Source organism: Symphodus melops (assembly GCF_947650265.1).
Source record: "Symphodus melops genome assembly, chromosome: 22".
Classification (NCBI taxonomy): domain Eukaryota; kingdom Metazoa; phylum Chordata; class Actinopteri; order Labriformes; family Labridae; genus Symphodus; species Symphodus melops.
The window spans coordinates 16884315-16910902 of record NC_136712.1 but is presented as its reverse complement, the minus strand read 5'-3'; the positions used below and the strand labels follow the sequence as shown (position 1 = coordinate 16910902).

At 43.7% G+C, this 26588-nt stretch overlaps 1 protein-coding gene across 2 annotated transcripts; it reads right to left on the bottom strand.

The window, feature by feature from the left end:
- lrig3 (leucine-rich repeats and immunoglobulin-like domains 3) lies at positions 1 to 22775 on the bottom strand. Of its 2 annotated transcripts, none has more exons than XM_079335746.1 (20): positions 22509 to 22775; positions 22265 to 22477; positions 17719 to 17790; positions 17541 to 17615; positions 10349 to 10483; positions 10085 to 10228; positions 9408 to 9551; positions 9166 to 9309; positions 7568 to 7711; positions 4920 to 5000; positions 4704 to 4775; positions 3949 to 4020; positions 3239 to 3402; positions 2536 to 2871; positions 2158 to 2439; positions 1579 to 2055; positions 1319 to 1477; positions 1100 to 1234; positions 716 to 964; positions 1 to 624 (listed from the first exon to the last, which is right to left on the bottom strand). In XM_079335746.1, exons 2-20 carry the CDS (start codon positions 22459 to 22461, stop codon positions 392 to 394), a joined length of 3315 nt encoding a protein of 1104 aa, XP_079191872.1. In that variant the 5' UTR covers positions 22462 to 22477; positions 22509 to 22775; the 3' UTR covers positions 1 to 391. The 2 variants fall into 2 exon arrangements, with proteins under 2 accessions (XP_079191872.1, XP_079191871.1); XM_079335745.1 differs by having other exon boundaries at positions 22265 to 22483; positions 22516 to 22774.
- Between the last annotated feature and the right edge of the window lie 3813 nt (positions 22776 to 26588).

Sequence of the window (26588 nt, the reverse complement as noted above, 5' to 3'; positions counted from 1 at the left end):
TGAATGTAGCAGCACACAAAAAGGTGTTTTTTTATTGTTAACATATGTGCAAAACAGTGCTTCATTCAAAGCAGGAATAATGCTTAGGCAAGGCCGCAAAATACTCGTAGACAAAAGGTAAGCAAAAATAATGGAATCTCTTTATATACAATTTACAAAATAGAATAACTTTATATAAAAATGTATATAATCATCTATATCATTCGACTGTAGCTGCAAGAGAAACTGCTGCTAATTTGCTCTGTTTGACTTTCCCCTGGGAACATTTCTTGTTACATTCACTCATTTGCACATTTGAGGAGTCCATTATTGCAAAAGTGTCCATTCAGTGAGGTAGAGTTGTTCAATTTTTTTGGTCGTCCTTTTTCTCTGAAAAACAAGAGTCGCTCGGCTAAGTGCTCGTTTGGCGCTCAGTCCTTCTGCTGTCAAACGGCTGTTCATAAACACTGTTGCTCTGCTCTGACGAAGAGTCCTTGGTTTGACCGTTCTCCTCCAGGTCTGAATCGGTGTCCGCAGCGGCGTACGGATTCTCGTGCAGAGTCATTCCATTGTGCGTGACTGACGGCGGGCCGTAGCCTGTGTATGCGTCGTTATGAGGCCTCCAGGGAGATTTTCCAAAAGTTCCTAATGGAGAAAAACGCAGATCATTAGCAGCAGATCATTGTAGTGAGAAAAAAAAAAAGTTTGAAAAGTTCAGAAAACAGGCAAAACCTACTCATGAAGGTGTTGTAGGAAGGAGGGCACTCAACATTTCTTCCTAAATCACTGGGTTCTCTCTCCTCTGAGGATGGACGGCGGTCGCTCTGCTGGTGGAGGGCGCCATGATGGAGACCGGCGTTCGGAAGCTGCATCAGGACAGTCGGGGAGCACAGATCGAAATGCTCGGACGGGAGGTAGTCTCCCCTTTTAGAGCTTGTCAGGCTGTAAGGGTCGATGCTGCCAGGCGTTTGGTCGATGGAACACCCTGAGTGTAAGAACACATACATGATCATTTCCTTTAGAAAGCGACAAAGAACGGTGAGTGTACTTCAGAAACACTTGGACCTCGTCGTCTGGACCAATGAATGTTCTGCTGATGAACATCTTTCATGTGACCAACCTGTGAAGACTTCCGAAGGGTCAGTGCAGTAGTCTCGGCAAAACAGTGAGCCGATGGGACCTTGATAATGGCACAGCAGAGGATCAATGGCCGCCTCCATGTCGTCTTCACTTCCTGTATCCATCTGACAAAGACCTGTGTGGGTGAAGACGGTGTTCAGTAAGAAACCCAGCGAAACAATTCAAATCGAAGACAAAGAAGAAAGGGGAAGTGTATTACCATTCATGTCTTTAGGTTGAAGGTAAAAGCCGCTAATGGAGGAGGCCATATACTGATGACTGCTGCCGCTCTCTGATGGGATGTAGCCGTCTTGTCGATCTGCCAGAGTGCCCTGGGAGGACAGGTAGCTTGGAATGTCGGCAGGCAGGTTGGTCTCATCTGAAGCACGAGGACGTCAAGATCAGTTTTACGACCTTTCAATGTGTTAAGAAGAAATCAATGTACTTTGTGAAAGTCTTTGGTGGCCATCTTGAACCAACCTGTGTTTGTGACGCTGCAGTCCTCATTGCGCCGCCTGGTGTGGTAGATGATCACCACCCAAACGAGCGACGTGCCCACCACGCAGCAAACAACCGCGATGATGACGATTCCCACCGTGGTCCAACCGTCGTCATCCGATCCGGCCCCGCCAATGATGCCGACTCCCACGCCGCCCTGAACACCAGAGTCGCAGTTCGGATTTGGTATCACTGCCAGGCGTACGTTCCCCCGCTCGGTGCCCAGCGCGTTGGACATCTCGCAAGTGTACTTCCCGGCGTCGGCCTCGGCAGCATCCACAATGATGAGGAGCTGGTTGGCTGCCGCGAAGAAGTGGCGCTCGGTCACGACCAGCGGGCTGTCGTCTTTGGTCCAGTTCAGCCTTGGGGGAGGGCTGCCGCCGGCTATGCACTGGAGAACCGCAGTTTCTCCCTTCGCCACAGTGCGATCCATGAGGGGCCGCAAGAAGGAAGGCGTTTCTGTAAAAAGCGGCCAAAGCAGAAGACGATGTTAGCGTTTACAAATACGAAGCCAAAAAGGATTCCTCTGTGGCGTTCGGTTCTAACAGTGCCGTTTCTTACCAAGAACAGTCAGTGTGGCGTTTGCAGAAATGGCTCCAGCTGTGTTCTGAGCTGTGCAGCTATAAACCCCGATGTCTTCAGTCTTGACGTCCACAATGAAAAACACATCATCCTCAGGCATGACGTGCATGCGGCGTTCTCGGGCGGCGGGGAAGTCCGTGCCTCCATCTTTCTGCCAGGCGATCTGGGGGGAAGGGTGACCGACGGCGGCACACTCCAGCCTGGCTGTCGCACCAGCCCTGATGCTCAGGTCCATCGGCATCTTGGTGAAGGAAGGTAGCACTAAAAAAGAGGACACAGACCGTCAGATTTAAGACTTTTACTGATTCTAAAGATAAGAAAATATCCCAAAATTTTCTTTTCTCTTCCCGAACTCACTGTTGACTGTAAGCCTGGCCTTGGTGGAATAGGATGATCCAAAGTGGTTTGAGATGACGCACTGGTACTTTCCCTCACTGGAGAACTCCACATTACGTAGCTGCAAGGTGGTTGTATACTCCGTCACCTCAGTCTCGCCTCCTGCGCCGCCCTGCACCCGCAAGTGGGCCTGGTTGTGGATCTCCGCATCATCTAAAACCTCGTTGTCTTTCTTCCAAGCGAAGGTCATTGGTGAATCACTGGAGCTGGCTGCTGAGCACACAAACGTGACATTGGTGCCTTTGAGGGCCGACTGCGTCTCTGGCTGCACGGTGATCTGAGGCTTTGGGAAGTCATCTTGGCAGAAAAGAAAAGAGAAAATGTTAAGACAGCCAGCCTCAAATTTCTCAGTTTTTCTTGAATTAGTTTCAAAATATTTGGTAAGTTCTGGGGCTTTTGTGGACACGAGAGGCTCTGAGAGGGGGGAAATTGAACTGAAATATCTCTCAGTTTTTACCCCCCTGATGTCGACCAGGAAAGTTGAGACTTTGTACATTTCCATAACTGTTCCTTTCCAAGACTCATTAGCGTGCCCAGGAATCAGGAAGGACAAAATCTGGGTCAGTTTGTAAATGGAAAAACCTACCATGGATAAACGGCTGTTTTTTAAGGCATGACAGTATGTTTGTGTCAAGGTGTTGCAGCGAATGAATGCATCACTCACCACACACAAACTCCTCCTGGCTGACGGCGAACAGGCTCCTGCCCTTCAGCATCTGCGGGTGGGCACAGCTGGCGTTGACGCAGGGCTGGAAGGTTTGCTCTGCCACCCAGAGGGGAAGCCACTTGAGCTGGCAGTCGCACAACAGGCTGGAGGTGTTGAGACGTCTGCCAAAGGAGAAGATTACAGAGACGTTTCATTCAAAAATCGGAATCAAAAAAACTGGGGAAAGGAGTCGTGATCAGGCCTGGCTCCGACGTGAAACAACTCGTCAACGATAAGATCCATTATGTTGCAATAAAAATCAAAACACTCCCTCGCATACATTCTCACTTTTAGCTTTAAGTGGAAGCTTTGAGGGGCCAGATGTGGCTCGTAGGCCCACCAGCAGACTTCCACCTGGAAGGTGGCATGGATTGACCCTCCTACGGGTCAATCCATGCCAAAAGCTTCAGCAAGATCATACGGTGCAATATAACCGTGTGCAATATATATATTTTACCTGCTACCTGGCATGTGCAACATCTACTTCTGTATTGATTTAATATCTGCTATCTGGCAAGACACTTTATACACTACCTCAGGTAAATACTCTGCAATATACCTGAATGAACGTTTTCGTTGTTTTGTGGATGACTGTATGCGTGTACTTTAAGGTGAAGTATTTTTTTTATTATTTTGTTCTTATTATTTTTATTGTATTGTATACTTACAGCTCCAACAGGTTCTTCATCTGAGAGAAGGCGTTGGCTTGGATGGACATGATAGCGTTGTTACTCAAGTCTCTGTGGAGAAAAGAGAAAAGAAATCGGGACTTTAAAAAAAGATATATACATAAAGAAAGCTGCCTTTTTTTCCTGCCAACATCAGCCGAGTGCAGAGTGAGGGGTTCAGAAACTTCAATCAGGGAGAGGAAAAAAAAAAAAAAAGGGGGTCTGGGCTCCAGAACAATAAAAACTTTGGGCAGCAGTTTTTCTGTGTTAATCAAGAGAGGCCCAGCTCTGGGCTGCTTTGAGCTCGCTGGCAACGGCTGGGAAAAAACTCTAATCAGAATCAAATGCAGCTGTCGCACACACACACACACACACACACACACACACACACACACACACACACACACACACACACACACACACACACACACACACACACACACACACACACACACACACACACACACACACACACACACACACACACACACACACACACACACACACACACACACACACACACACACACACACACACACACACACACACACACACACACACACACACACACACCGTTCTCTCTTCGCCTGCCTTGCTGATCGATAAAGTCTGGCACACATATAAAGATACCAAAGGAGAGTTCTTTTCTTGGTCCCACATCAAAGAGAAGGATTGGGAGAAGACAGTTTGGCTCTGACAAACAGCCTCTGTGTCTCAGTGTGATTCAGCCTCAGAGAAACAGAAGGTTAACTCACAGGTGTTGTAATGCGTCCAAGCCAGAGAAAGACTTCTTGGTCACTGAGCGGATCTGGTTCCCCTGCAGAAATCTAGACAAAGAAATAATAATCATTTTTTTAAAAAATCGGATTATTTCCCAACCTCCCTTTTATTCCCGTTTAGCTGAATTTTCTTCATACTGTCATTGAAGAACAGAAGAGAAACTTGTCGCATTGATCCATTTGTGAACTCACAGTTTTTTCAGCTTGTCCAGAGCAGAGAAGGGTCCGTTCATGTCTTCAATGGTCCAGGAGATTTCATTGTTTTGGAGGTCCCTTCCCGAAGAAACAAAGACAAACCGCATTGTTAAAAAAAAGAAAAAAAAGAAACACACCCAGAAAACAACTGCACTCGCTGTTTTAATAAAACTGAATGCGGCTTTACATTTCTTGTGATGGGGGGAAATGTTTGAGACCTTTAAAAATTGTATTCACAGTGGTTTTGTGCCAAACAGGAAGTTCCCTCGTGGCTTTTGCGGCACTTTTTAAAAAGTCTGTAACGGCTCTCTGCTGTACAGAAAAAATAAGTTTTACAAGAGAGTGCTGTGATTTAACATGTGTGCTGCCTTTTGGGGGGATAGCTATACTCTGCATGCCGCCAACATCACAACAAACCCTTTAACCCTCATCACACGTATACGCTGTGATATTTAACACAGTCTCATTTAGAGTCACATTTGGTCCAATCAAATGACCTCACACAGAGCTGATCTGACAAATATACACCAGCTGATTTCAAGGTGTTACAGCTGATCTGATCCGACCTTTGAGGGCGGAGCTAGACATACTGCAGTCCCTTGATTGGTCGAGTGAATCTCTTTCAGTGCGACAGCAGTAATCAGGTACGAACACAAAACTGCACCATGTTGAGATATGTTGTCCTTTCAAGCCTGTTTCTTTTTGTGACTAATCCGCCACACGCACGACCACGGAGGTGAAGACCTCTGCTGGAAGTCTATTGTTGCCGTTTTTTCTTCTTCGTTGAATTTATTGGCTGCCTACACTACGTCACACTGCTATGATGTAAGGGTTCGTCAGTGGAAGCACAGGCAAGATCGGATACGGGATTAACGTACTGAATCAAACTGGAACGCTTGGTGGCTTAATATTGCTAAACTGTACACGTCCGGGTTAGACAACATAGACAGTAAATAACAATGGACGGAGCCTGAGTGACGTCACCCATTGGTTACCGTGGGAGACGATGAGGAAGCCGGTCTCCATGCTGGACATACGGTCTCAGTCTAAACCCACCTGATAGGCTGAGAGCTGGAGCTGAGGCGGGTCTTAAGCCACGCCGTGCCAATGATTGTGAATAACATTAATCCTTCTGAAGAAAACTTGCTCATCGGGGTCCAAAATAATTCAATCTGGTGTTTTATTAACTCCACAGTGAGGAGCTCCTCACGATACAACTACCTCCAGTACGGCCTCTCATCCATCTGCCAACACAACAGAACTCCTAAAATCTTCTCTCTGCCATCTCTTTTCTCAATTGGACACATTCCTGTGTGATCTTGGCACATCAGGGACAAATCGCAGCTGCTATCAACAGAGAGAAAAATACCCCAAACAACTGAACACACAGCATTAGAGTACAGTCGTCACTAAAAGCCGAGAACGTCCCGGAGAAACGGCCTCCTTTGATCCCTCTGCTGCTCTAATGCTTTCAAATAGTTATTTTCATCCTCGCCATGCCGGGTTATGGCTGATTGAGATTGAGGAAGGGTGTGTGTGCATGTGTGTGTGTAGGAGGGGGTGGTTGGGATTTAGAGTCCTGAAGCAAAAACATGTCCACCTAGCTGCACACCTGCCCTACGGTGACCTCAGCAGCACAGCTCACATTTGGTTCCAGTTAAAAAAAAAAAGAAAAGTCAAACCAGGGGGGATGTTATGAAGCCTCAGTGGGAAAAGGGGGGATGGGTGGGTTGTGTGTGTGTGTGTGTGTTTGAAAGGGGGGTTGAGGTCGGAGTTGTGCCTTTTGGAGGGTTTTTTTTTTTATGTGTGGAGAGGCCTCAACGCAGTAATCTATTTCACATCCCTGAAACAAATCAGGCAGGATATTTCCACTCAGGCAGAAGATTGATGTTGGAGGTGGATTTAACAAGGGGGTGGGGAAATGAGAGCAGCACATGAAGAACTACGTCTTTAAAAAGGGACTTGTGTATTTACCTCAAACGCTGTAGCGGGTTGAAAAGCTAAATCACTCAAATGACTGTTTAGCCAAAAGTGAAAGTTTGACACAATAAAAAGACGAGAATACCAAAGCCACTGTTATGTCTGAAGAGTAAGAATGAGGCTTGGGTTGGAAGAGGATTGTGTCCGCTTGGAACAAAAGCTCAAGAAGTCATCTTGTTTTTTTCAATCTGTTAGAAAAAATGTTGAGTAAAATTGACATCACGTAACTTCCTGAATTCTCCGTTCGCTCTCTGACGACCCTACAGTGATGGCAATCCACGCATGGCGCAAATTAGCCATGAGTTACTCATTATTTTCAGTATTTAAAGATAGAGTCAGTTACTTTTTACTCAAATAAATAGTAACTAAAGTTGTGCTACTCAGTCGTTACTGAGGGGTGGATACAATACGACGGACGCGGATGTAACAAAGAAGCAGATAAAGGGGGAAAGTTAAGCTAGCTGTAACCCGCGGGGGCGTAGCTGGCTTTCTGTTGGACGGTTAGCTTGTGCTAGCGTGAAGTAGCACTAGCTTCCATTGTAGGTACGAGCAGTAAAAGAGTCCCAGAGTGAGTGACAGGAGCTGGGATCTTTGGTTGCATCTCCATGACGTTTGAAGTGAAAATGAAAGAGACAATAAAGTAGAAAAATTTGCGTTCAACTCACAGCATGTGCAGGTTGGAGAGGCCCCGGAAAGCTCCGTCTGCGATAAAGCTCACGCGGTTGTTTCCGATGTGGAGCTCATCCAGCAGGCTGAGGCCGACGAAGCTGGATTCCTCCAGTCTGGACAGATGGTTGGAGACGAGGTTTCTGTAGGACGACACAACACAGTCATAAGAACACAGCCGACGAAGTCCAAAAAGTACACATTATTCATCTGTGTGTGTGGGGGGGTGGGGGTCTTGAGGTAAGATGTGATGTTAAAAAAACAATACTGAAGTAGCAGATGAAGCTATGATGAGAATGAGAAAAACATACTGGAGAACAAACGACATAATGCAACCGTTTAATTACGTGCACGGTCGCGTGCAAACACTTTATACACAGTGACTCCAGTCACGCCACTTCCCCTCACACTTTCTCCAGGTGAATTCTCCGTAAAAAATCCTGCTGCATGTCACATTATCTCACTCTAAAAATGCAGTGGAAAAAATATTCGGGGTCCGGCAGGAAAAACTCCGGTTGAAGTCTTAAGTAAAAGGTGCGTCTGTTTACGTTCACACATACAAATCCTCCTGGAAACACCCTTCAGAGGAGGCTTTCTGCACGAGTGAAAACCCTATGTGTTAAAAATACAGCTTCACTTCCTCAAACTGCAGGTCGAAAAAACCTCCGGACGGCCCGGGTTCAACTCCAGCCTGTGGCTCCTTTTCCCAGCATGTCGATCCCTGCTCTCTCTCCCTCTGATTTCCATCTCTGTCCACTGTCCTGTCTTTTCAATAAAGGCACAAAAAGCCCCAAAATAAATCTTTTAAAACATATATACTCTACAGCTTCAACTTTGAAAAAAGGTTATGGATGTCGAAGAAGCCAATTATTCTGAGAGGCCTGCTTTTAAGTAAACTCAGATTAGAAATAAATCAGATAGCTTGGCACGCTTCCAGCCGACAGGCGGCTTGTTTACTCTCAGGTTCACATGATAAGAGAGAGAGAGAGGAGCCGGGAGGGAAAAGAACAACAACCTTTCTGTGAGAAAAAAAAAACGCTCCAGACACTGGAAATCACTTCAACTGACCGCTGCTGTAAACAACAGCCACAACAAAGGAATCCAATCTGCCTGCAGGAATGCCCGTTGATGGGTGGGAAAGTCTTAGGCTTGTGGGTATAAAGTCGTATTTCACAAGAAACTGCAATTAATAATGGAATTTCAAAGATAAAAAACGTGGGACATGACTTGGCTCCAGAGAAAACAGAACAGAGAAGAGGCAAAGGGGTGTGTAATACGCTGGCAACGCTTTAATGTAGACACTGACTGGCAGAGGATAAGAGACGCTGCTTTGTGTGTGTGTGTGTGTGTGTGTGTGTGTGTTCGTCGTTGGGAGTGTGTGTGTGTCGGGAGATTGGCGACGGGAGGAACTGGAGTGTGAGGAAGGGCAGGTGGGAGTGCCAGAGAGGATGAGAGGGCGACACAGAGACGTGTTGGGAGTTCAGAGTGTGAATGGAAAGTGAGGAGGGAATAACAAGAGGGAGGAGGCTGAACAAAAAAAAAAAGAGAGAGCGAGGGAGAGAGAGAGGGCGAAGAGGGGGAGAGAGAGGGAACTCACAGCTCGCTGAGTTTCTGGCAGAACTCCCAGGCATCAGGTCGGATCCTGCTGATGGCGTTGTGGCCGAGGTGGAGCTGCTGCAGAGTCAGCAGGCCGTACAGCCAGCCTTTACTCACCTCCGTCAGGTTGTTGTAATCCAGCTGCCTGCATGCCGAAACACACACACAGAGAGAGTCAGACTTTTGTACCCAAAATGAACAAAAAAAAAAATCTTCATGCCCCCCTCTTGCAACTCTTCTTACAGGACTTCCATGTTGCTGAGGCCCCAGAAGGCTCCGTCCATCAGGCGGCTGAGTCCGTTCCTCTGCATCTTCAGGGAGCGGAGAGCGTGCAGGCCGTGGAACGTCAGACCCTCCACCCTGCGGACGCGGTTCCTGCTCAGCTCCCTGAAACACAAGCAAAGAGCATGAGGCCCTCTGCACGCTTCCACTTGAACATAAGAGGGATTTTCTGCATCCACTCGATGGAAAGTCATTCTCCCCGCAGAGCCGCACTGAGTTCAGGTTCATGAAACAGATGTCAGAAAAACTCAGAGTCATTCTGGGCAGCTCGTTGATGGCGGGTGACATAACCCTGGCACATGGACTTTCCCCCCTTAAACGTCACTGCCCTGTCAGCAAACTACATCTGTAAAGTTGGACACTGGCATGCAGATTTATTGGTAAGCTTTCTGCCAATCATGGAAGCCGAGCAACGGCAAGAGAGAGAGGGACAGAGAGACATCCAGTCAGTTATTTTCTGTAATACTAAGATCATTAACTTTTATAAATGTCCTGCTTTGAATGAGCTGAGGTCTGAGAGGGAGGGAGAGGGATTCAAACGAGTCCAGATGTTTTAGACGTTTAGAAGTTGCATCCAAAAATTCAAAAAAGGTGTGATTGTGATATTTCGGGAATAAAAAGGAGAAAATAAAGCTTACAGGTGCTGGAGGTGAGGCAGCTGGAAGATCTTGGCCGGGATGCTGGAGAGGCGGTTGCGGTTGAGCCGGAGAACCTGCAGACTGCTGGACAGGTTGGTGAAGCAGCCCGTCTCCATGGAGGAAATGCGATTATTGTTCAGGAAGCTGATGGAAGAAAGATTGAAACAACGTCGGCTTAATATGTGGAGACGAGACACCCCCAAGAAGCTGAGCTCATGATATACAGAGAGAAGGCATGATGAGAGTGAGCACACAGACACTTACAGGTTCTTGAGGGGCAGAGCGGGGAAGGAGCTGGCCTTTATATCCACGACGTTGTTGTTGCTGAGGTCGAGCGTTTCCAGGCCGAGGAACGGCCTGAGCTGCTCCTCTGAGATCCTGCTGATCCTGTTGTTTGCTCTGAAAACACAGACGCCATCGCTCCAATAAGTGACAAAAACACTGTGTGTTTGACGAGTGGCACGCATCGGTTTTACGTTTCCAGACACACAAACTGTCGAGTCCCCAATTAATCGTTGGTGTGAAAAAAAAGAAAAAAAAGAAACTTCAAAAACTTCCCACCCAACGCAAATACGTGACATGCCTTTTTTTTTTTTGCTGATGTTGCATGCACGTCCCAACGCTGCTCACAAACTGCTCAGTTGGATCGATGTCGCTGCACCCCGCGCCGACTCCCAACAACCTTTCCGTTTATTGATGTGTTATTTTGTTTATAAGGTAATTACCAACAAGGTATTTAAAAAAAGTAACCTGCCAATTACTTGGCTGATGAATACCATTCCCTCAGTGAAAGCATGCCTCGGCAGAGGACAGCAATTTCCTGAGCTGCACGCCTCCTAAATTGCAGTGCAGGGACTGCTTGGTTATAAACAGAGGCTGTACAGTGCCCTCTTTGTGTACGGGACTCGGCTGTAGAGAGAGAGTGAAGGGGGGGTGGCAGGAATTCCCTCCAATGCACCAGACTACAGGCCTCGTTTTCAGTATTCATTGGGATGGCTGAAGCCCCCCTTGCACACCCCCCCCCCCCCCCCCCCCCCCTCCAGCTACACCTTTCTGACCAGAGAGCTGTTAGATTTTCTCCTTCACTTTCCAACACGTCGATAATAAAAGCACCTGAGGAAAGTTTCATTTGGGATACGGTGTCTTTAAAATATTATTGTACGAATCTGTCCGTCAGCGGAGCCACAGAGCCGGCTGCTTCAGCTGAGTGACATCTTTGACAATGTGCTTTTTTTTCCAGACATTTTTCTGGGGAAAAAAAACAAACAAACAATAAATGATCGACTCATTGATACTCTGTTCTGTGTCACTCGTGCAATAAGAGGGTGCTAAGACACTCTGATCACGAGTGTTGTAGAACTCCAAACCGGTCTTGGTCTCGAGGCCACCTTTTTCCCCCTCTCCAAATCAAAATCTTTTTCACTCGGTCTCGTCTCAGATTTGAAGTCCAGACTGCTCAAGACCACCACTGATAGGCTATTTTTCATTGTCATTAGATGCCGCTTCCTAAAGCATCAAATAAATTCAATTCCCTTAAAATTGGACTTTTATTCCGTTCTTGTTATTCAGTTCTTGCCCAGTTCACCTTCCCGGTGTTACGACTCCCAACACAAGGTCTCAGTCTGGATCCCTAAATGTCTCAGTCTTGTCTTGGTCCCGGAGCTCTCTGAGTTTCAGTTATGTCTTGGTCTTGGTCTTGACTACAACACTACTTCACGCTAAGAGTGTTTGAAGACTGTACTGACCACGAGTTATTACAACACTTGAGAAAATAGTCTGCAGATGAATTGAAATTTAAAGGAATGGTCATGTTGTTTGAAAGTGAAAGATGATTTCAGATTTGCTTCCCGACGGTAAAAGTCAAATCATCAGCGTAAAAGAGAACTTCCATCTCCAAATGAACTTTTCACCAAGGCACAATTCAAGTCGGAGATCATCTCGCCTGAAACCAATATTTAAAAAGAAAAACATCCGAACGTATCTGAAGGTATCTGGTTTCAACTCTTCACCCCCCCCCCCCCGGTTAATCTAATCTGTATCTCAGATTGAAGTCTTTGGTCCTTCGGGCGGAATGGCATCACGGCACCACAACTCAGATGTCTCACCTGGTAAACAAACCACACGGCTGTGACTAACTCGGACCCGTTTTCCACTTGTGTTGACTGCAGTCAGAGCACACGTTTCTATGGCAACGAGTAACTCCATTGGGGAAAGATCAAGACCTTTTGGAAATCTCCAAATTCTCATGCACAGAAGGGAAGACTCCCCCGAGTAAACGCATATCTGAGACGGATGGCAGCCTGAGAGCTTGGCAGGACTTTGGGGCAATGCTGGAGAAAAAACCCCGCCAGAGCATGTTCAGCTTAGCGCTTGAGTCAACATTGGTTCAGTGGCATGGAAAGACACAAGGCTCAGGGGGAAAGCTGGTAAGCATGTCCAAATAACTAAAAAAAAAACACATTTTATGAAGGACTGAAACTGCTGCAATTTTTAAAATCAAACCACTGATGGCTAAAAATTGCTATATTTTTAGGAGGAGTTTTGTGTGTCCTTTTGGCAAGCTAGTTTTTTGGGTGTTGAAATGATCTTAAATCAGGCTCCACTGATAAACACAAGTGTTAAGCCCCTTGAGGCAAAGTTGTTATTTTTGATATTGGGCTCCAGAAGTAACGTTGATTTGATTGAACTGGTTGGAAGAAAACATCAAAACCTAAAGAACGTTTTCGGTCTGCTGTGTGTATACAGGTTATCCTCTGAAATAAAAACTGCACAGGCAGCTCTTTTGTCTGCAGATTTGCAGTCGGCTTTCCATGCACCACAGCCCCCAAGTCCCAAACAAAAGGGCTGCACACCACCTGTATCTCAGTTTTCATGTTTTCCTTGACTGGTCGCTGAGAGAAGGAAGGTCGCCTGGTGAGAAAGAACCAGTCTTTCCAGTTTCTGTCCGGGGAAAGTCGAGCCAGATAGAGAGGCTGGTTGAGGATAAGAAAGTCGACCCTGGAGTCTGAAATCAGGCCAACTAAATATTTCATTATCCTTTAAACCATATCAGATTGGTCATAGTTATTTCACTATAAAATCATTTCTGTTGAAATGCACCTTTAAACTGAAACTCCACATAATTGTCTTAGTGGAGAGACAATCACAAACGTTGGGACAACATAAAGCTAACACTACTTTTCCTCTGAGCCACTCTACGAAAACAAGCAGAGCATTGGACTCTTTACACTTTGAGTTTCTTTATCCACTTTGCTCTCAGGTAACTTGATCATGTCTCCATTACATCTGTGCTTTTAAAGGTGTAATATGTAGAATTGAATGCTAATGGTTTACATTAAAATATTTAACTTAAATTGAAAAATCCCAGATCCTCGACGTCATCTTCTGTTACTGTTTTGACTGAGAGCCGCCAAGCGATGGATTTCACATAGTGTACGTTTAAGGCTTTGCTGCTGTTAGTAGAAGTCAACGGAAGGCCGAGCGTGTGTCAATAACAGCCCGAGGTATCTTGGGCAATGATAAAATATGTACTCATTATTTAACTGAGGCAAGACGCAGATACTTTAAGTCAGTGCTGTAGTGCTGGTGGTATGGCGACCACATGCATGTTTACTACTTGCAAAGCCTCTGATGAGATTTTAAGTGGTTATGAAATAGGCTGAAATTTACATTGATGGTTCTTTATAACCTACAAAAGCAAATGAGGCCGTTTGCAACAAGACTGATTGATTGTTTGTAGTTCTTTTTATGCCTGAACCCGCTGCCGGGGGGTAGGTGTCAGACGCTACTGTAACAGCCTTTGTCAGAGCACAAGCAAACGTGTGTAATGACTAACTATTAAAAAGTAAATGGTAAACGTAATTGAGCTTGTAAAGTACTTTTCTTTTACACCGCATCTCACAAATACCCATCCACACCCATCAGGAGTAACTCATCCCATTCATACACGTTCACATGGCGCCGCAGAATTCGGGGTTAAGTGTCTTTAAATGATACATCGGACATGTTGCTGCGACTCTAGCCGGGCCGTTTGCAGTATGATTGTTAATAAACACTACTTAAACATGACCGAATCGGCAAAGACGGCTTTGGCCACAGGGGGCGCCATAGTGCAAGCTCCACACAGGAGCTTTAAAGTCGGTGTAAAGTTCCTTAAAGTTCCTTCCTTTAATTAACGCTGCCTTCCCGCCCTGCAGAAAACAACAATACTTCTAGAAAGTCAAGTGTTTGAAATGCAAGTAAAACCATTTGCATTCTTGGCTAAACTCCACAATATTTTCACCCTCCACAACCATCTAACTGACCACATTTACACACTGTTGTTGCACGTTATGCTCTTATGAAAAATTCTAAGATGTCTTATAATTTTTTTTGTTGTTGTTAGCGTAACCTTTTCCACTAATGCTTTTAATAATGGAAGCTCTTTAAATGTAAAGTATCTCTTTTCTCGGGCAGTTTCACTTCAACAGTTTGAGACGGTTGTGTGTGTGTGTGTGTGTGTGTGTGTGTGTGTGTGTGTGTGTGTGTGGTATTTCCTATTGGAAAAAGAACAGAGTTTTGAAAAGCCATCTGATGACTCCCTCTCTCTTCAGTGGCGCCTGTAATGAAAACCAGGGCTGCGTTAGCCTTGGAGACGCCATTATTAAACAGTGCACATATCTCACTCACATGGCTGATCATCTTAACACGTCTGCGCCCAGTCAGAGCTCAGAGAACCAGGGATTGTATTCACATGTGGACTGAGGGACCTTCACATATGGAGGCCGGGCAGCTGTAAAATGATTGATGCATCAGCATTTGACTGTTCAGCCTGCAATACTACAAAGACATCCATAGAAATTATAAACCTGTCATGAACTTGAAACGGCTCAGATTAAACCTTTGGATTTGGCTTTTGTCAGTTTAAATCAGTGCCAGAAATTTATTTGTAGAAAGTGAGGATTTTCAGCACCTTATTTTCTAAATTATATGACATTTTGTGTATCCTGACTTCTCATATACGTTTAAAATAATTCACACATTATTTCAATTATAGCAACAGTTTTGGTTAGTTATTCTGATTTTTAACAAGGTTCCCATTTCCATGGACAAATCAACAGGTTCACTTCCTAATACAACTAATCAGACCTAGAATCTCCGGGTCATTTGTTGAACCCCCCCTAGAACACAGGCGCAGGGGTTTAGCGGCGTTGGGGCTAACCCCCTCCATAAATTCCAGGGAAATTGTTCAATTAATTAAGATGATCACCGCTCAATTACTACCAGCTGCAGAGTTATTGCCGTTTGTTTTTACTCGGAGCAGCGAGGTCAAAGAAGTCGACGAGAGCTGCCGCTATGTCTGACTGGCTGTTTGAATAAGTGGTATTCGATACCCAGAGGTCTTTTTTTTTTCTTTACTACCCTTCCAGCACGCAGAAACTGAAGAAGGAAGAGAAATTCTTGGAGAGAGAAAAAAAATCACACAGCATCACCTTAGCTGAAGAAGGAGGGCGTCAGCCAAGACAGACTGTGTGAGTCTGAGAGCAGGAGTGAATGTCTCTGTGAGTAACTCCAATCAGTTATACAGCTGACTTCCCCAGGTGATTACAGTCATATAGATGTATAGTTTGTAATCTTGAAGGTTTAACTCGGGACTTTTTAAAGGCTAACTTGTTGGTTTAAAACCAAAGTGGCTAAAAAGCAATGTTTCTGTTTAACTACATTTTATTCTACATGGAAATAAAGTTTAAAGTTTCAGGCCATGCATGGTTCTAAAATGTCTTTACAAATATGCGTCTGTCTTGTGTCTTTTCAGATGTTAGAATAGTCTTGATCTCGAGTGTGTTAAAGTAGCACGGATGACAACCCGCTGACCCCAAAGCGAGTTGTTTATATGATATAAAAGTATGAAGAAGCTAATCAGTTAGCATTAGCTACGACAAAAAACTCAGGGCTCCTCACATATACTCATTATACTTCTATTTATTAACACTTTAGTCAAGTGTTTCGTTAAGGGGGGGGGGGGGTCGGTGTCTGATCTTCGTGGATTGTGTATGTTTAAATAAAGTTTTACTGTAGTCGTCTCTTTAAAACGTAATTGTATTTTTCATAGAAATCGTGAAAGTGTTTGTGCATGTTCTTCTGTATCAGAGTTTTATAGTGATAAAATATGCAGTGGTGTTTTCTGGATATTGTCTAGGCAGAGTTTACATGAAACAATTCTGAGTTAAGCAAACTAAACAAAATCCTCAAATTCAATAAAGAAGGTCATGGTTATGGTTTGGAGACAATCTGAAATTCTTTAAGTGAATCAGTGCAGGACTTAAACTCTGGGTCTCTTCAGGGTGTCTGGACAGAAAACAGCAATTGTGGCTGATTGTCCTGTGACCTCGAACTAACCACAAAAGACACAATGCATCCATTCACGTCAGGTGTTCCCTTCTATTGGTACAAATCAAAAAATAAATCATGTTTTTCCTCTTGGGCCAGAGTATCAAATCCATATTTAAATCCACATCATAGTCACCAAATGCAGTCGAAATACTGCAGTGTAATGCAACACCATCTGACATGGTGTTACAGCCACCCCACCCTTCTACCTCTGCTGAAACGCATCGCTAAGGGCAACAGTTCTGTGCTAAATGTGCAAACAAATTGTCCATGGCGGACGCCTGCACGCCCTGCGGCTGCTGCAGAGTGTCTTGTCAGGGCTTGATGAGGAATACGCCTCATCAAGCTGGGAGAGGGAAACATGTTTCCACTATAACTTCACGTTGGTTGGTTTAGGAGAGACATGCCACTGAAAGCAAATAAAGTGTTGAGGTTTAACGCACTAATATCTGGTTGTCTTCTGAGAGCGAGTATTGCACAACAATATCCCAAAAGAACCTCCTGCTTAAAGTCTGAACGAGAGAAAATCTCAAGTTCAAATCTGAAGGGAACTTATTAACACAGTACGAGCCATGCATCTTAAGACAATGTTATGCTGCACACTTTTCTTTGAGGCAAAAGTGCTCTGAGACGCTGCAACGTTTGCTGACAAAGTGCCATTTGTTTCAAAGCCCCATCAAAGGGCCACACAGTAATCCATCTACTGAAGATTCAACAAAAAACTCTCATTTCTCTCATTTGTACTCGATCATTTTTCTCTTTCTTTCCAGCGGCACGTTGCTGCACCCGTGTTAAAAATACACCAAAAAGCAGCTATAGACCACCAGACAAAACATTTCCATTTCTGTTGATGGCATTTGTCTTGGGACCACGTGACCCGTCTGGGGCTGGCTGCCATGTCTCCGACTGCCCCGTCTGGGAACCAGCTCAACCAAATGGGGCTGCTCTCCAGAGGGAAGGAAAGGGGGGGGGGGACCACTTTGTTCCCTACTTAAACCAGCAACGACAACCCTGGCACAGGAAAACACTTCAAACCAGGCCACGGTCCAGAGATGAAATCATAGAATTTCAGAGAAGTTTGACTTACAGAATGAGCGTTGTGATGTTTGAAGCGTAGGGGCCCAAATCAGGAACTGCATCCAGTTCATTGTTGTTCAGTTTTCTGTGCACAGCAAGAGAGAGAAAAAAAACAACAGAATTAAATGAACAATTTGTTACGTGCAGAAACAAAATGAAAAGTTTGGAGAAAACAAATTCAAACTTACACTTCACTGAGATGCTGTAGGTTGGAAAACAAAGAGCTATCAAGCACCTGCAGTTTGTTATGGCTCAGGTCCCTGTGAAGAAAAGAAAGAGTGTTTCTCAGCTGCGGCAGTCTTCCATTTGAGTGTCAAACATAATTAGATACAAATTGTCGGTGTTATTGTGTCTAAACGCTGTGAACGGAGGAGAGGGATCAAAGGAAAATCACTTTAGTTCAAGCTTAAAATGGTGAAAACGTACAGTTATAAAATGAACCATAATGACGAGACGAATACCCAACAATCTGAATGATTGCTGACACCCTGTCATAACAGGAGCTATCCACCAGCTTAGTGAGTGGCATCTTAACACAACTGAAAACTGTCAAACACAGCCCCAAAAAGGGCAAGTTAGCTCGAGGAACTTGTGGCATTTTTCTTCCCTTTTTTTATGACAACAAAAAAAAATCTGCCAACACGTCTAATTTTACATCAAGTGCCTCTGCTGAGAAGTAGACACAAAATAGGCGGATAAAAAGTGACGGAGGAGCCAAAACCTGGTGAAAGTTTTTATTGCTTTAAGTCCAGACCTTTTTTTTTCTTCTTCTGGTGTCGACTCTGGACTCGTATTGGTACATTCCTATTTTTACTTTCCAACGTTCACACCTTCAATCCAAATTTGGTCAAAGTTTGTTTCCAAACTTTTCTTTTTTGGTGACTTCTTAATCAGTGCCAAAGAAGGACGTGCACATTGTTCATTGCTTCTTCTTATTCGTCTTTAAGTAGCAGATTATTATTAGCACTGTTATACGTCTTAATTTGGTCTGAAGCTTCCTTGGATCTGCGCCTGAATCTGGTTTTGGAAGCGGGCCTGGCTGCAGCTCGCTCCAGAGTAAGATTCTTGTTTTTGTTGCCTGTTTTGAAAAGGAGCCTGAAAACCAGCTCAAGGAGTCTGGCAACAAGAGCCTCATGCACCATAAAGTGGTGGAGTTATTGACGCTGCTGCGCACGATCAACGCTGTGGTGCCAGACACTTTTTTTTTTTTGCACCCCCTCACCCTCTAACCCTCCTCCTCCTTACCTCCCTCATCTGGAATCCATCAAGGAGCTCTGGGAGGAGGGGAAGAAACGATCAACTGGTAATGTATTCACAATGCCGGGAAAAGCGAGAGGGACGCCTTCCATACGTCTAAAACACCCCTGCTGAATTTTCTGGGGCCTGATTTTTTTTTTTTTTTTTGTTCTTTGGTGGAAAGTTTCATGAAACCACTCAACCAGAGTTTTAGTGGCCTCGCTACATCTAACCCCCCGCCCCGTCCTCCTCCTTTTGTTTCCTGTGCGTTGTTGTTGTTGTTGTGGTGGTTCCAGCGCTAGGGGCCATATGGGAAAGGTGTCCTATCATACTCCCTAGATAAAACCTAAGTAGCTCTGACACTTCCACTTCCCTCACAAAGCAGGATCTGAGCGGAGCAAGATAACACAGCGCTGCGTACAGGCTGCAGCCTGTGTCTGCTGCTCTGCTGGAAATGTACAGACTGGCTTTCTTATCAAAGAGTGAAAGGTGGATAAATGAGCCACTCTTCACTTTACAAGAGCTGTCAGTAACATGTTAGATTATGACAATGAGCCCAAGCAGCAGACTTCAACTAAGTTCAAATTTGACAGGCAGTAACATGCATGTGGATTTAAACCACAGACGTTTAAAATGCTACATGCTAGCCAGTATGATAAACTCTAGCCTACACGCTTTTAGCTATTAGCCAAAGTAGCTACTTAAAACTACCATTTGGGGCGGCTGTGGCTAAGTTGGTATAGTCGTCGTACCAGAAGGTTGAGGGTTCGATCCCCAGCTCCTGCACGCAACATGTCTGATTGTGTCCTTGGGTAAGAGAATTGCTCTCCCTGCTGCGTCAGAGGCGTATGAATGTGTATGCAGGTGTACCGCTTGGTGCTTCTCTGTGACTTTGAATTGCCCCACAGGAATAAATAACATTTTAAAAATAAGTAATAGGAAACCAATTAAGTTTTCTCTATTCTTAGTAGCCATATAAAAATACAAGTGCTGAATCAATCAAATTCCCAAAATCGGTGTATATAACTTATTGAAGGGGTTTATATGCTCTTCCATTTAAGTAGATAATATTGGACTCTAAAACAAAGTACTACTACCCCGTTTCCACCAAAGCCACCCGAATTGAACCGCTTGATGGAAACGGGGCTTAAGAATCTTAATTCACAGACATTCATATCTAGTTCATATCAGGCATTTTAGGTAAGTAGATAACTTCTTGAAATTAAACATTTGCTATGCAGCAAACTCCAGAAATGTCTACCTGCTCTTGATGCTTATTTCTTGTGTTATGAACCAAGCTAATAGTGGTACATGGCAAAGTATATACACCTCTTTAACATATGATAGAAACGCTTGTCTAAACAGCTATACAGGCAGCTAACAAGAATTAGCAATGATACTAACGTAATCATTTAAAACTGTATAGGTCTTCTACAGTAATTGATTACACTTCCTAGCTAGTTTAAATCAGGCATGCTAAAAAGCAAACTTCTTGAAACGTAGCATTAGCTATACCACAAACTCCAGAGATATCTACTTATCTTATTCACCAAGCTGAGCCAAATTGAAACTATTAAATGTTAGCTACCAAAGCTATTTTAGACTGAATGAGTGTTAACAATTTTTTTTTTAACAAAACCTCTGGTACTGCTGTATACTGCCTCTCTTACATGTTTCTTTCTGGTTATTTGTCTAACTTAATCATTGTTCTTTAACTCAGATACTATAGAAATGTTCCAGGGACTGAGAGAAACTTGTGTTAATGTGCCATTCAAACTAAGTCGCAGCTGTGATGCAGAAAATTACAAGTTGACTCTACAGTTGTGTTTTGTTTCTAAACTTTAAAGTAAAAAGTTTAGAAAAGTTTAGAAACCCCCCCCCCCCCTCCCAACAAGCTCTTCTGATATTCATGGCGTATGCCTTCTTTACGCTCTTCTTCTTCTTCTCCATCTTACTTTCCCCTTTCCTTGCTGCAAGTTTGTTCCGAACTAATCCTACACGCTCCTCCTTAATCAGTACCATCGCTGGCTCTGGAGTTTGCTAATTCAGCAGAAATAATGGGGTGCTGGAAAACAAAGGGTCGGGCGGTTTAAGGGGTTTAAGATGTGCTGGAGAGCCACTCGTAAATTAGCATGCCAGAGTGAAAAGAATTTTTCCCCCCATGTGGAACTCTTTTTTTTTTTTTTTTTTTTTTTCATATTCGTTGGGAGGCCGGCCTTGGTTATGAGGCTCAGGCTGGGTCTGTTTTCTCTGGCAACGTCAAGTTTCCAAAGCAGCACATTTAAGAAGGAGAAAAACTGAATTCAACAGCAGGGTACTCAGCCTCCAACAGGCAGCAAATCCAGCCCTGCAGCCTGACACAGGACAATAAAAATCAAGTGTTGGAGCTCAACGCTGGGTAATAAAAAAATCGAGTCAGAATAATTATCTGTAAAGTAGAAGAACACACCGAAGAACATGCCACTAAAGTTAGGGTTGACTTTGGTATTCGAGCTCAGCCTCGTCTCAACTTATGGAGCCAGTAGACAAACAGGAGAGTAATGGAGATATTACTTTAGGAAACAGTCCAAGGCTACACACACACACACACACACACACACACACACACACACACACACACACACACACACACACACACACACACACACACACACACACACACACACACACACACACACACACACACACACACACACTGCATCTGATTTATGCGTTTATGGCTTCGAAGGCCTCAGGGTCTGTGAAGCTGAAATCTGAAGACTGAAACAACAGTGGAACATCAACACAACCAACACCAGTGTCTACAAAGAAAATGTGGATGTAACCACACTGTCAAACCATAATAAACATTGTGGATCTCTTCAGGTTGCAATTAAATTAACTGTAGTGCTATTACTTCTCAAAGTGCCAGCAGCTACATGCACTAATACTACAGCGTCTCAAACCCTGCAGTGAAAGCCTGGTTTGAAAGCACTACCTGCAGGCAATGGGAGGATTTATTCATTACATTTACACTTTAAATTCAGAGGCTTTGGCTGACTGACAATGGTAGCCTCACACATTCATGTGTAAAAAACACATTGAAAGTCTTTGCTTCCCCGCTGGTCTCAAAGAGCTGGCATGATGCTGCAGGGATTAATGTAACAAAAAAAAATCTACTTATTATTGTTATTGATTATAGCGTGACGTGTGAAAGATTTCCAATATTCTGGTAGCGTTATGGTAAAGTTCTGTAATTTCAGATGAAGCGAAACATGATCTGAAGTAAACATCCAGGCAAATGCTGTTCAATGTGGTTTACAACACATTCCGTTTTCACTACGGCAGGAATGTGGGTCGTCCCATGGTGTTGGAGGAAAACAGAGAACCAAACCAAGGAGTTAGTCAAAGTGCAGGGGGTTGAAAAACTATCCAAATTAATTAACCGATAAGTGAAAACGGCATAAATAACTTCAACTCAAAGACACATTATGGTTTATTGTTTCTACTTGGACTCACAGTTGAACTGTCCATTCCGGGATCGGGTTTGGAATTTGGCCCCTTTTGAGCCGACTGCAGTCCACCAGCTCCCCAGAACACGCGCAGGGAGGGGGACACGTCCGTGCGTTCGCCCCGCGTCCACCAAGGAGCCTCAGAAAGAGGAGAAAAACCACAGCAAACCTTGCAAAAGTGCGAGGCTGCGTAGAGGAGCACATTTTCTCTGACCACACAAGAGAACTTCCCCGCTTTAGTCGGATCTTCGGATGAACCAATCCAAAAGGGTGAGAAATCTCCAAGAAAATCCCAAATCTGGTTGCGATGTAAAATTAAAAACCCAGAATATGTCCTTAAATCCAACCCCGTGATGTTGTGATGGTCGCAGATGTGAGATATAAAAGGAAAACGTTCTTCTCAAACTTGCCCATTACTGTGGAAAAACTTTTTTTTTTTGTTGTGCTGAGCGCCTCGCTGCTTCTGCTGCTGTTGGGGCAACTTGTGCTGTGCAAGATCCCCACAGCGCAGCGTGAGCACACAGCAGAGGTATGCAGGGGGAGGGGCCACAGGGGCGCATGGGACATGTAGTCCGTGCTATGAGTCCGTGCTGCTGCCACTGAACCCCAGATGTTTCACAACCACCAACATAATATAATATATATATATATATATATATATATGGTTTTTTGGGGGGGTTTTTTGTAGTAGGCAATATTCCAGAAAACAAACACAGCACAACATTTCAATGTTGTCTTATGTCTTATTTTTTAGATGTGGAGGCAATAAAAACTGTCTTCGAATATTTTGTAATTTTAGTTCGGTTGCTTGAATTGAATAGGATATTTAAGAATAGTAAACATTCATGTATTTTGGTAAATTACCAGTGAAGTCTCCATTTTATCCCAGACTCTTTAAATATATGGATGTCAGTATAAAGATATGAAGCTTTAAGTTTTAAATACTCCTCCAAATCCTTTAAAGCTGCAGTGTTAAAACTTTGCCTTTGCAGAAATAAGTTGATTTAGCCTTAGTGCAAACTCTCTCATAATGTACTCACCTACATTTGACCAGTTGCAGAATTGTACTTTTTGCACATGTCGAATTTAACACAACAAGATGGATATATCAATAAAAATCAACCTGCAAGTTCACTTTACATTAACAATTTAGGAGCTATAGCAATTTGGCATTTGCTAAGTAAGTAGTGTAAGTAATGCATCTGAGAAATTCTAGCATGGTTTTCTTTTTGTTTTGAATAGTACAGTTGTTCCTCTCTTGTTGTTTTTTTAAGTCATGTAAGTGATGATAGCTTACACCAATAATATAATGTGCACATGCATGATACATAACCGTGCATATTAAGAAATATCACCTTGTTGAAAGTCACAAATCAACTTTATTTATCTCAAAGGTAAAGTCACTAACAGACGCTTTAATTGACTTTTTACACTTGAAAGCCTACTGATATTTTCTCATTTGCAATTTAAAAGGGGTGTGCTCCTTTTTTCATTTCCACATTAAAGGGCCTTCATGGGATATTCATGCCCAGGCAGATGTGTCAGGTACCCCTCAGGCAGAGTTTGCAACCGTTTCCTGTTGACCAAGGTCATCCTCTCTCTGCTCTCTGTAAATTCCTTTTCTCAGTCAGGACACAAACTCATGAATCTGTTGACAAGGAGGCGAAAGTCAGACTGATTTTGATAGTAACTATAAGACATAAAAGCCTGCATGAGTCTATACTACTACTTATACGTTTAAGATGCAACACAGACTCTATCACTCTCCCATTGGAGGGAATGTAGTTTGTTACAGCAGCTCTAAGTAAGGAGAAATGTAATAAAGCCGACGGTCCAACTAAGACAGACGGCTGACAATCTCCTCGGCGTGTCAAGGACTCACATCCTTCCTGAGTTTGTAGTAGCAATTTCCTATTTTCTGGCGATGTACTAAATGTTTTTCTGATGAAGCCTTTAATGGTGTGCATACCATTAAAGGCACCACTGTGATGTAAATTTCTCTGTTTACGAGATGAATAAAGGACTATCTTATCTTCAATCAGTCACTAAATGTCTATAGCGCTGTCTTTTCAAAAGCAATCAACAGGAAGCGATGGTAGCAAACGTTGATATAAAAAGTTTTAGCTCAAAGAGGTTTAAAAAAATCTGTGAGTCTTGAAATATTGCTTCGCCTATATTTTCTCCAAAGCTAGCTACTTCACACTTTAAGCATGTTTAAATTAGCTCGCTAATTTAAGTTACTTTGTGAGAAAAATCAAATCTTCCTATTTTAAAATACTGTCAAAAAGCATTTTAAAAGTGCGTCAAAAGTACACTGACTTTTTCGAACACTATTAAAGCAAGCCAAGTTTTGTAGGTAAGCTCAGGTAGCTTTATAACATTTCTGCTACAGCTAGCTGAAACGGTTCCTAATAACAAATCGTCCTTGCTAACTTCTCTTAGGTTGAAAGTTAATTCCGTGTAGTCAAATGAAATCTCCCACTTAGTTAAAGTTATACAAATAGCCTAACAGTATCTGACAGACTTTATGTTCCTACATGAAAGAAATAGTGCTTTACACTTCAGACAGATAGTCTACATATATTTACCCATAAGTACTTGATCAAGCTTCTTTATCATTTGTTTTTTAAATAGTAATTACTTCAATACAGTCGAGACCAAAAAAACTAAAACATCTCCCTGTAATATCGAGCATCAGCAGGCATTACTTTGAGCCAATACACATCAGAAGACTGACTTGTTCTGGCTGTGTTTTGCTGTAACAATGCAGGTGATTGGTGATAAAGACTTCTATTGTTTTTGTAACGTTCTCTTGTGAATGCTTTATTGCCTTCCTAACAGCTGCTCAAAGACTCTTCCTGCAGTCTGCTAGCCCAACACCTCTGTATGCAAAAAGAGGCAAATGGTGTCACCGCATAGACGTAGCCCTTAAACACAGCTTACACACTAGTGCACATGCACTGTTTTTGTTTAAAATATAATCAAGCAGCGGTTAAACTTTCTTAATAGTAAAACACTGGATGCAACGTTCCCCTGCTGCTCCCAGTTGATCCTTCAAACAGTCCCTTTTAATTAAATCTCGTCAATAAATTGGATTGTGCCAGAATGAAACTGGGCTGTTAAATTGTGCATTGATGTTATACTTACGAGGAAGGACCTACAATATGATGATTCAGTGTTATCCTCCTGAAATGAATAAATAATTCTCATCAATATAAAGTTATTATCACAGGGGATTGTTTAATTTGAATAAGAACACAAATACTCAAGAGCTGAGTGGCAGGATGTTTAATGGGCTTATGTACAATAAAACTTAATTACATGAAAATCTCATCTGCAGCTGAATAACTAACCACACAGAAAATGTTCCTCTGAGGCAGCAGATCAGCACAGATAATAACTCACTTCTCCTTGAGGAATCTGGATTTTTCTTCTCAGTGCCACAGTGTGCTCAACTCTCAGCAGGGACAAAAACAAACACAAACACAAAACCTAGCAGGAATCTGGGGCAGGCATGGCATGTTGGAGTGTTTTACCGGCTTGTAGTGATTGATTAGACCCCGGCACAGTCCTGCAGGATTTTGGAAGAGCAGGGGGGGAGGGGGTCACACCATCCCCGCAGGCCCACACATCGATGGGCTGATTGCTTCCTCGTGGTCTCCTCTGCCGAGGCCTCTTGTTGGAAAACCAACACCAGACAGCAACAACACCTCCCAGCTTGACAAGTTGTTAATCCATTAGGAGGGGGAGAAAACCTTTTCAGATAGTAGTTCAAGATTATTTTACTTTCTTCCAGTGTCGTTATATGGTAACTATATGAGGCATGTTTCTGTGGCACAAAGATCTCGTATTCTTTATGTTTGATATTTAAATTACGTTTCCCTCTATTGGAGTATGCACATTTTTTGTATCGTATGTTTAGAGCAATGTGGCGGCAGTCTTTCCTTATGAGGTTCTGTCTTATTTTTTCTTCAAGTAACTCACCATTAAAGCTTTGCTCACACGTGCACAAAACTCCTGTTTTCAAGGTGAGCTGCAGGCAGTGGTGACTTAAGAGCCTGTTGGGGCCCAAGGCAAAAATGAATTGGGAGGGCCCTCCAACCAGAATTAAAACCATTATGTCTGCTAGTTAACACTTAGTCTTCTTTCTTTTTTCCTGTTTATTCTCCCCTCTTTAAAGGTTTTTATTTTTGGCCTTTATTGATAGGACAGTGGATAGAGTCGGAAACAGGGAGAGAGTGGGGAGAGACATGCGGGAAGGTGGCCACAGGCCGGACGCGAACCCGGGCTGCCCGCGCGAGGAGCAAAGCCTCGCAACATGGTGTGCGCGC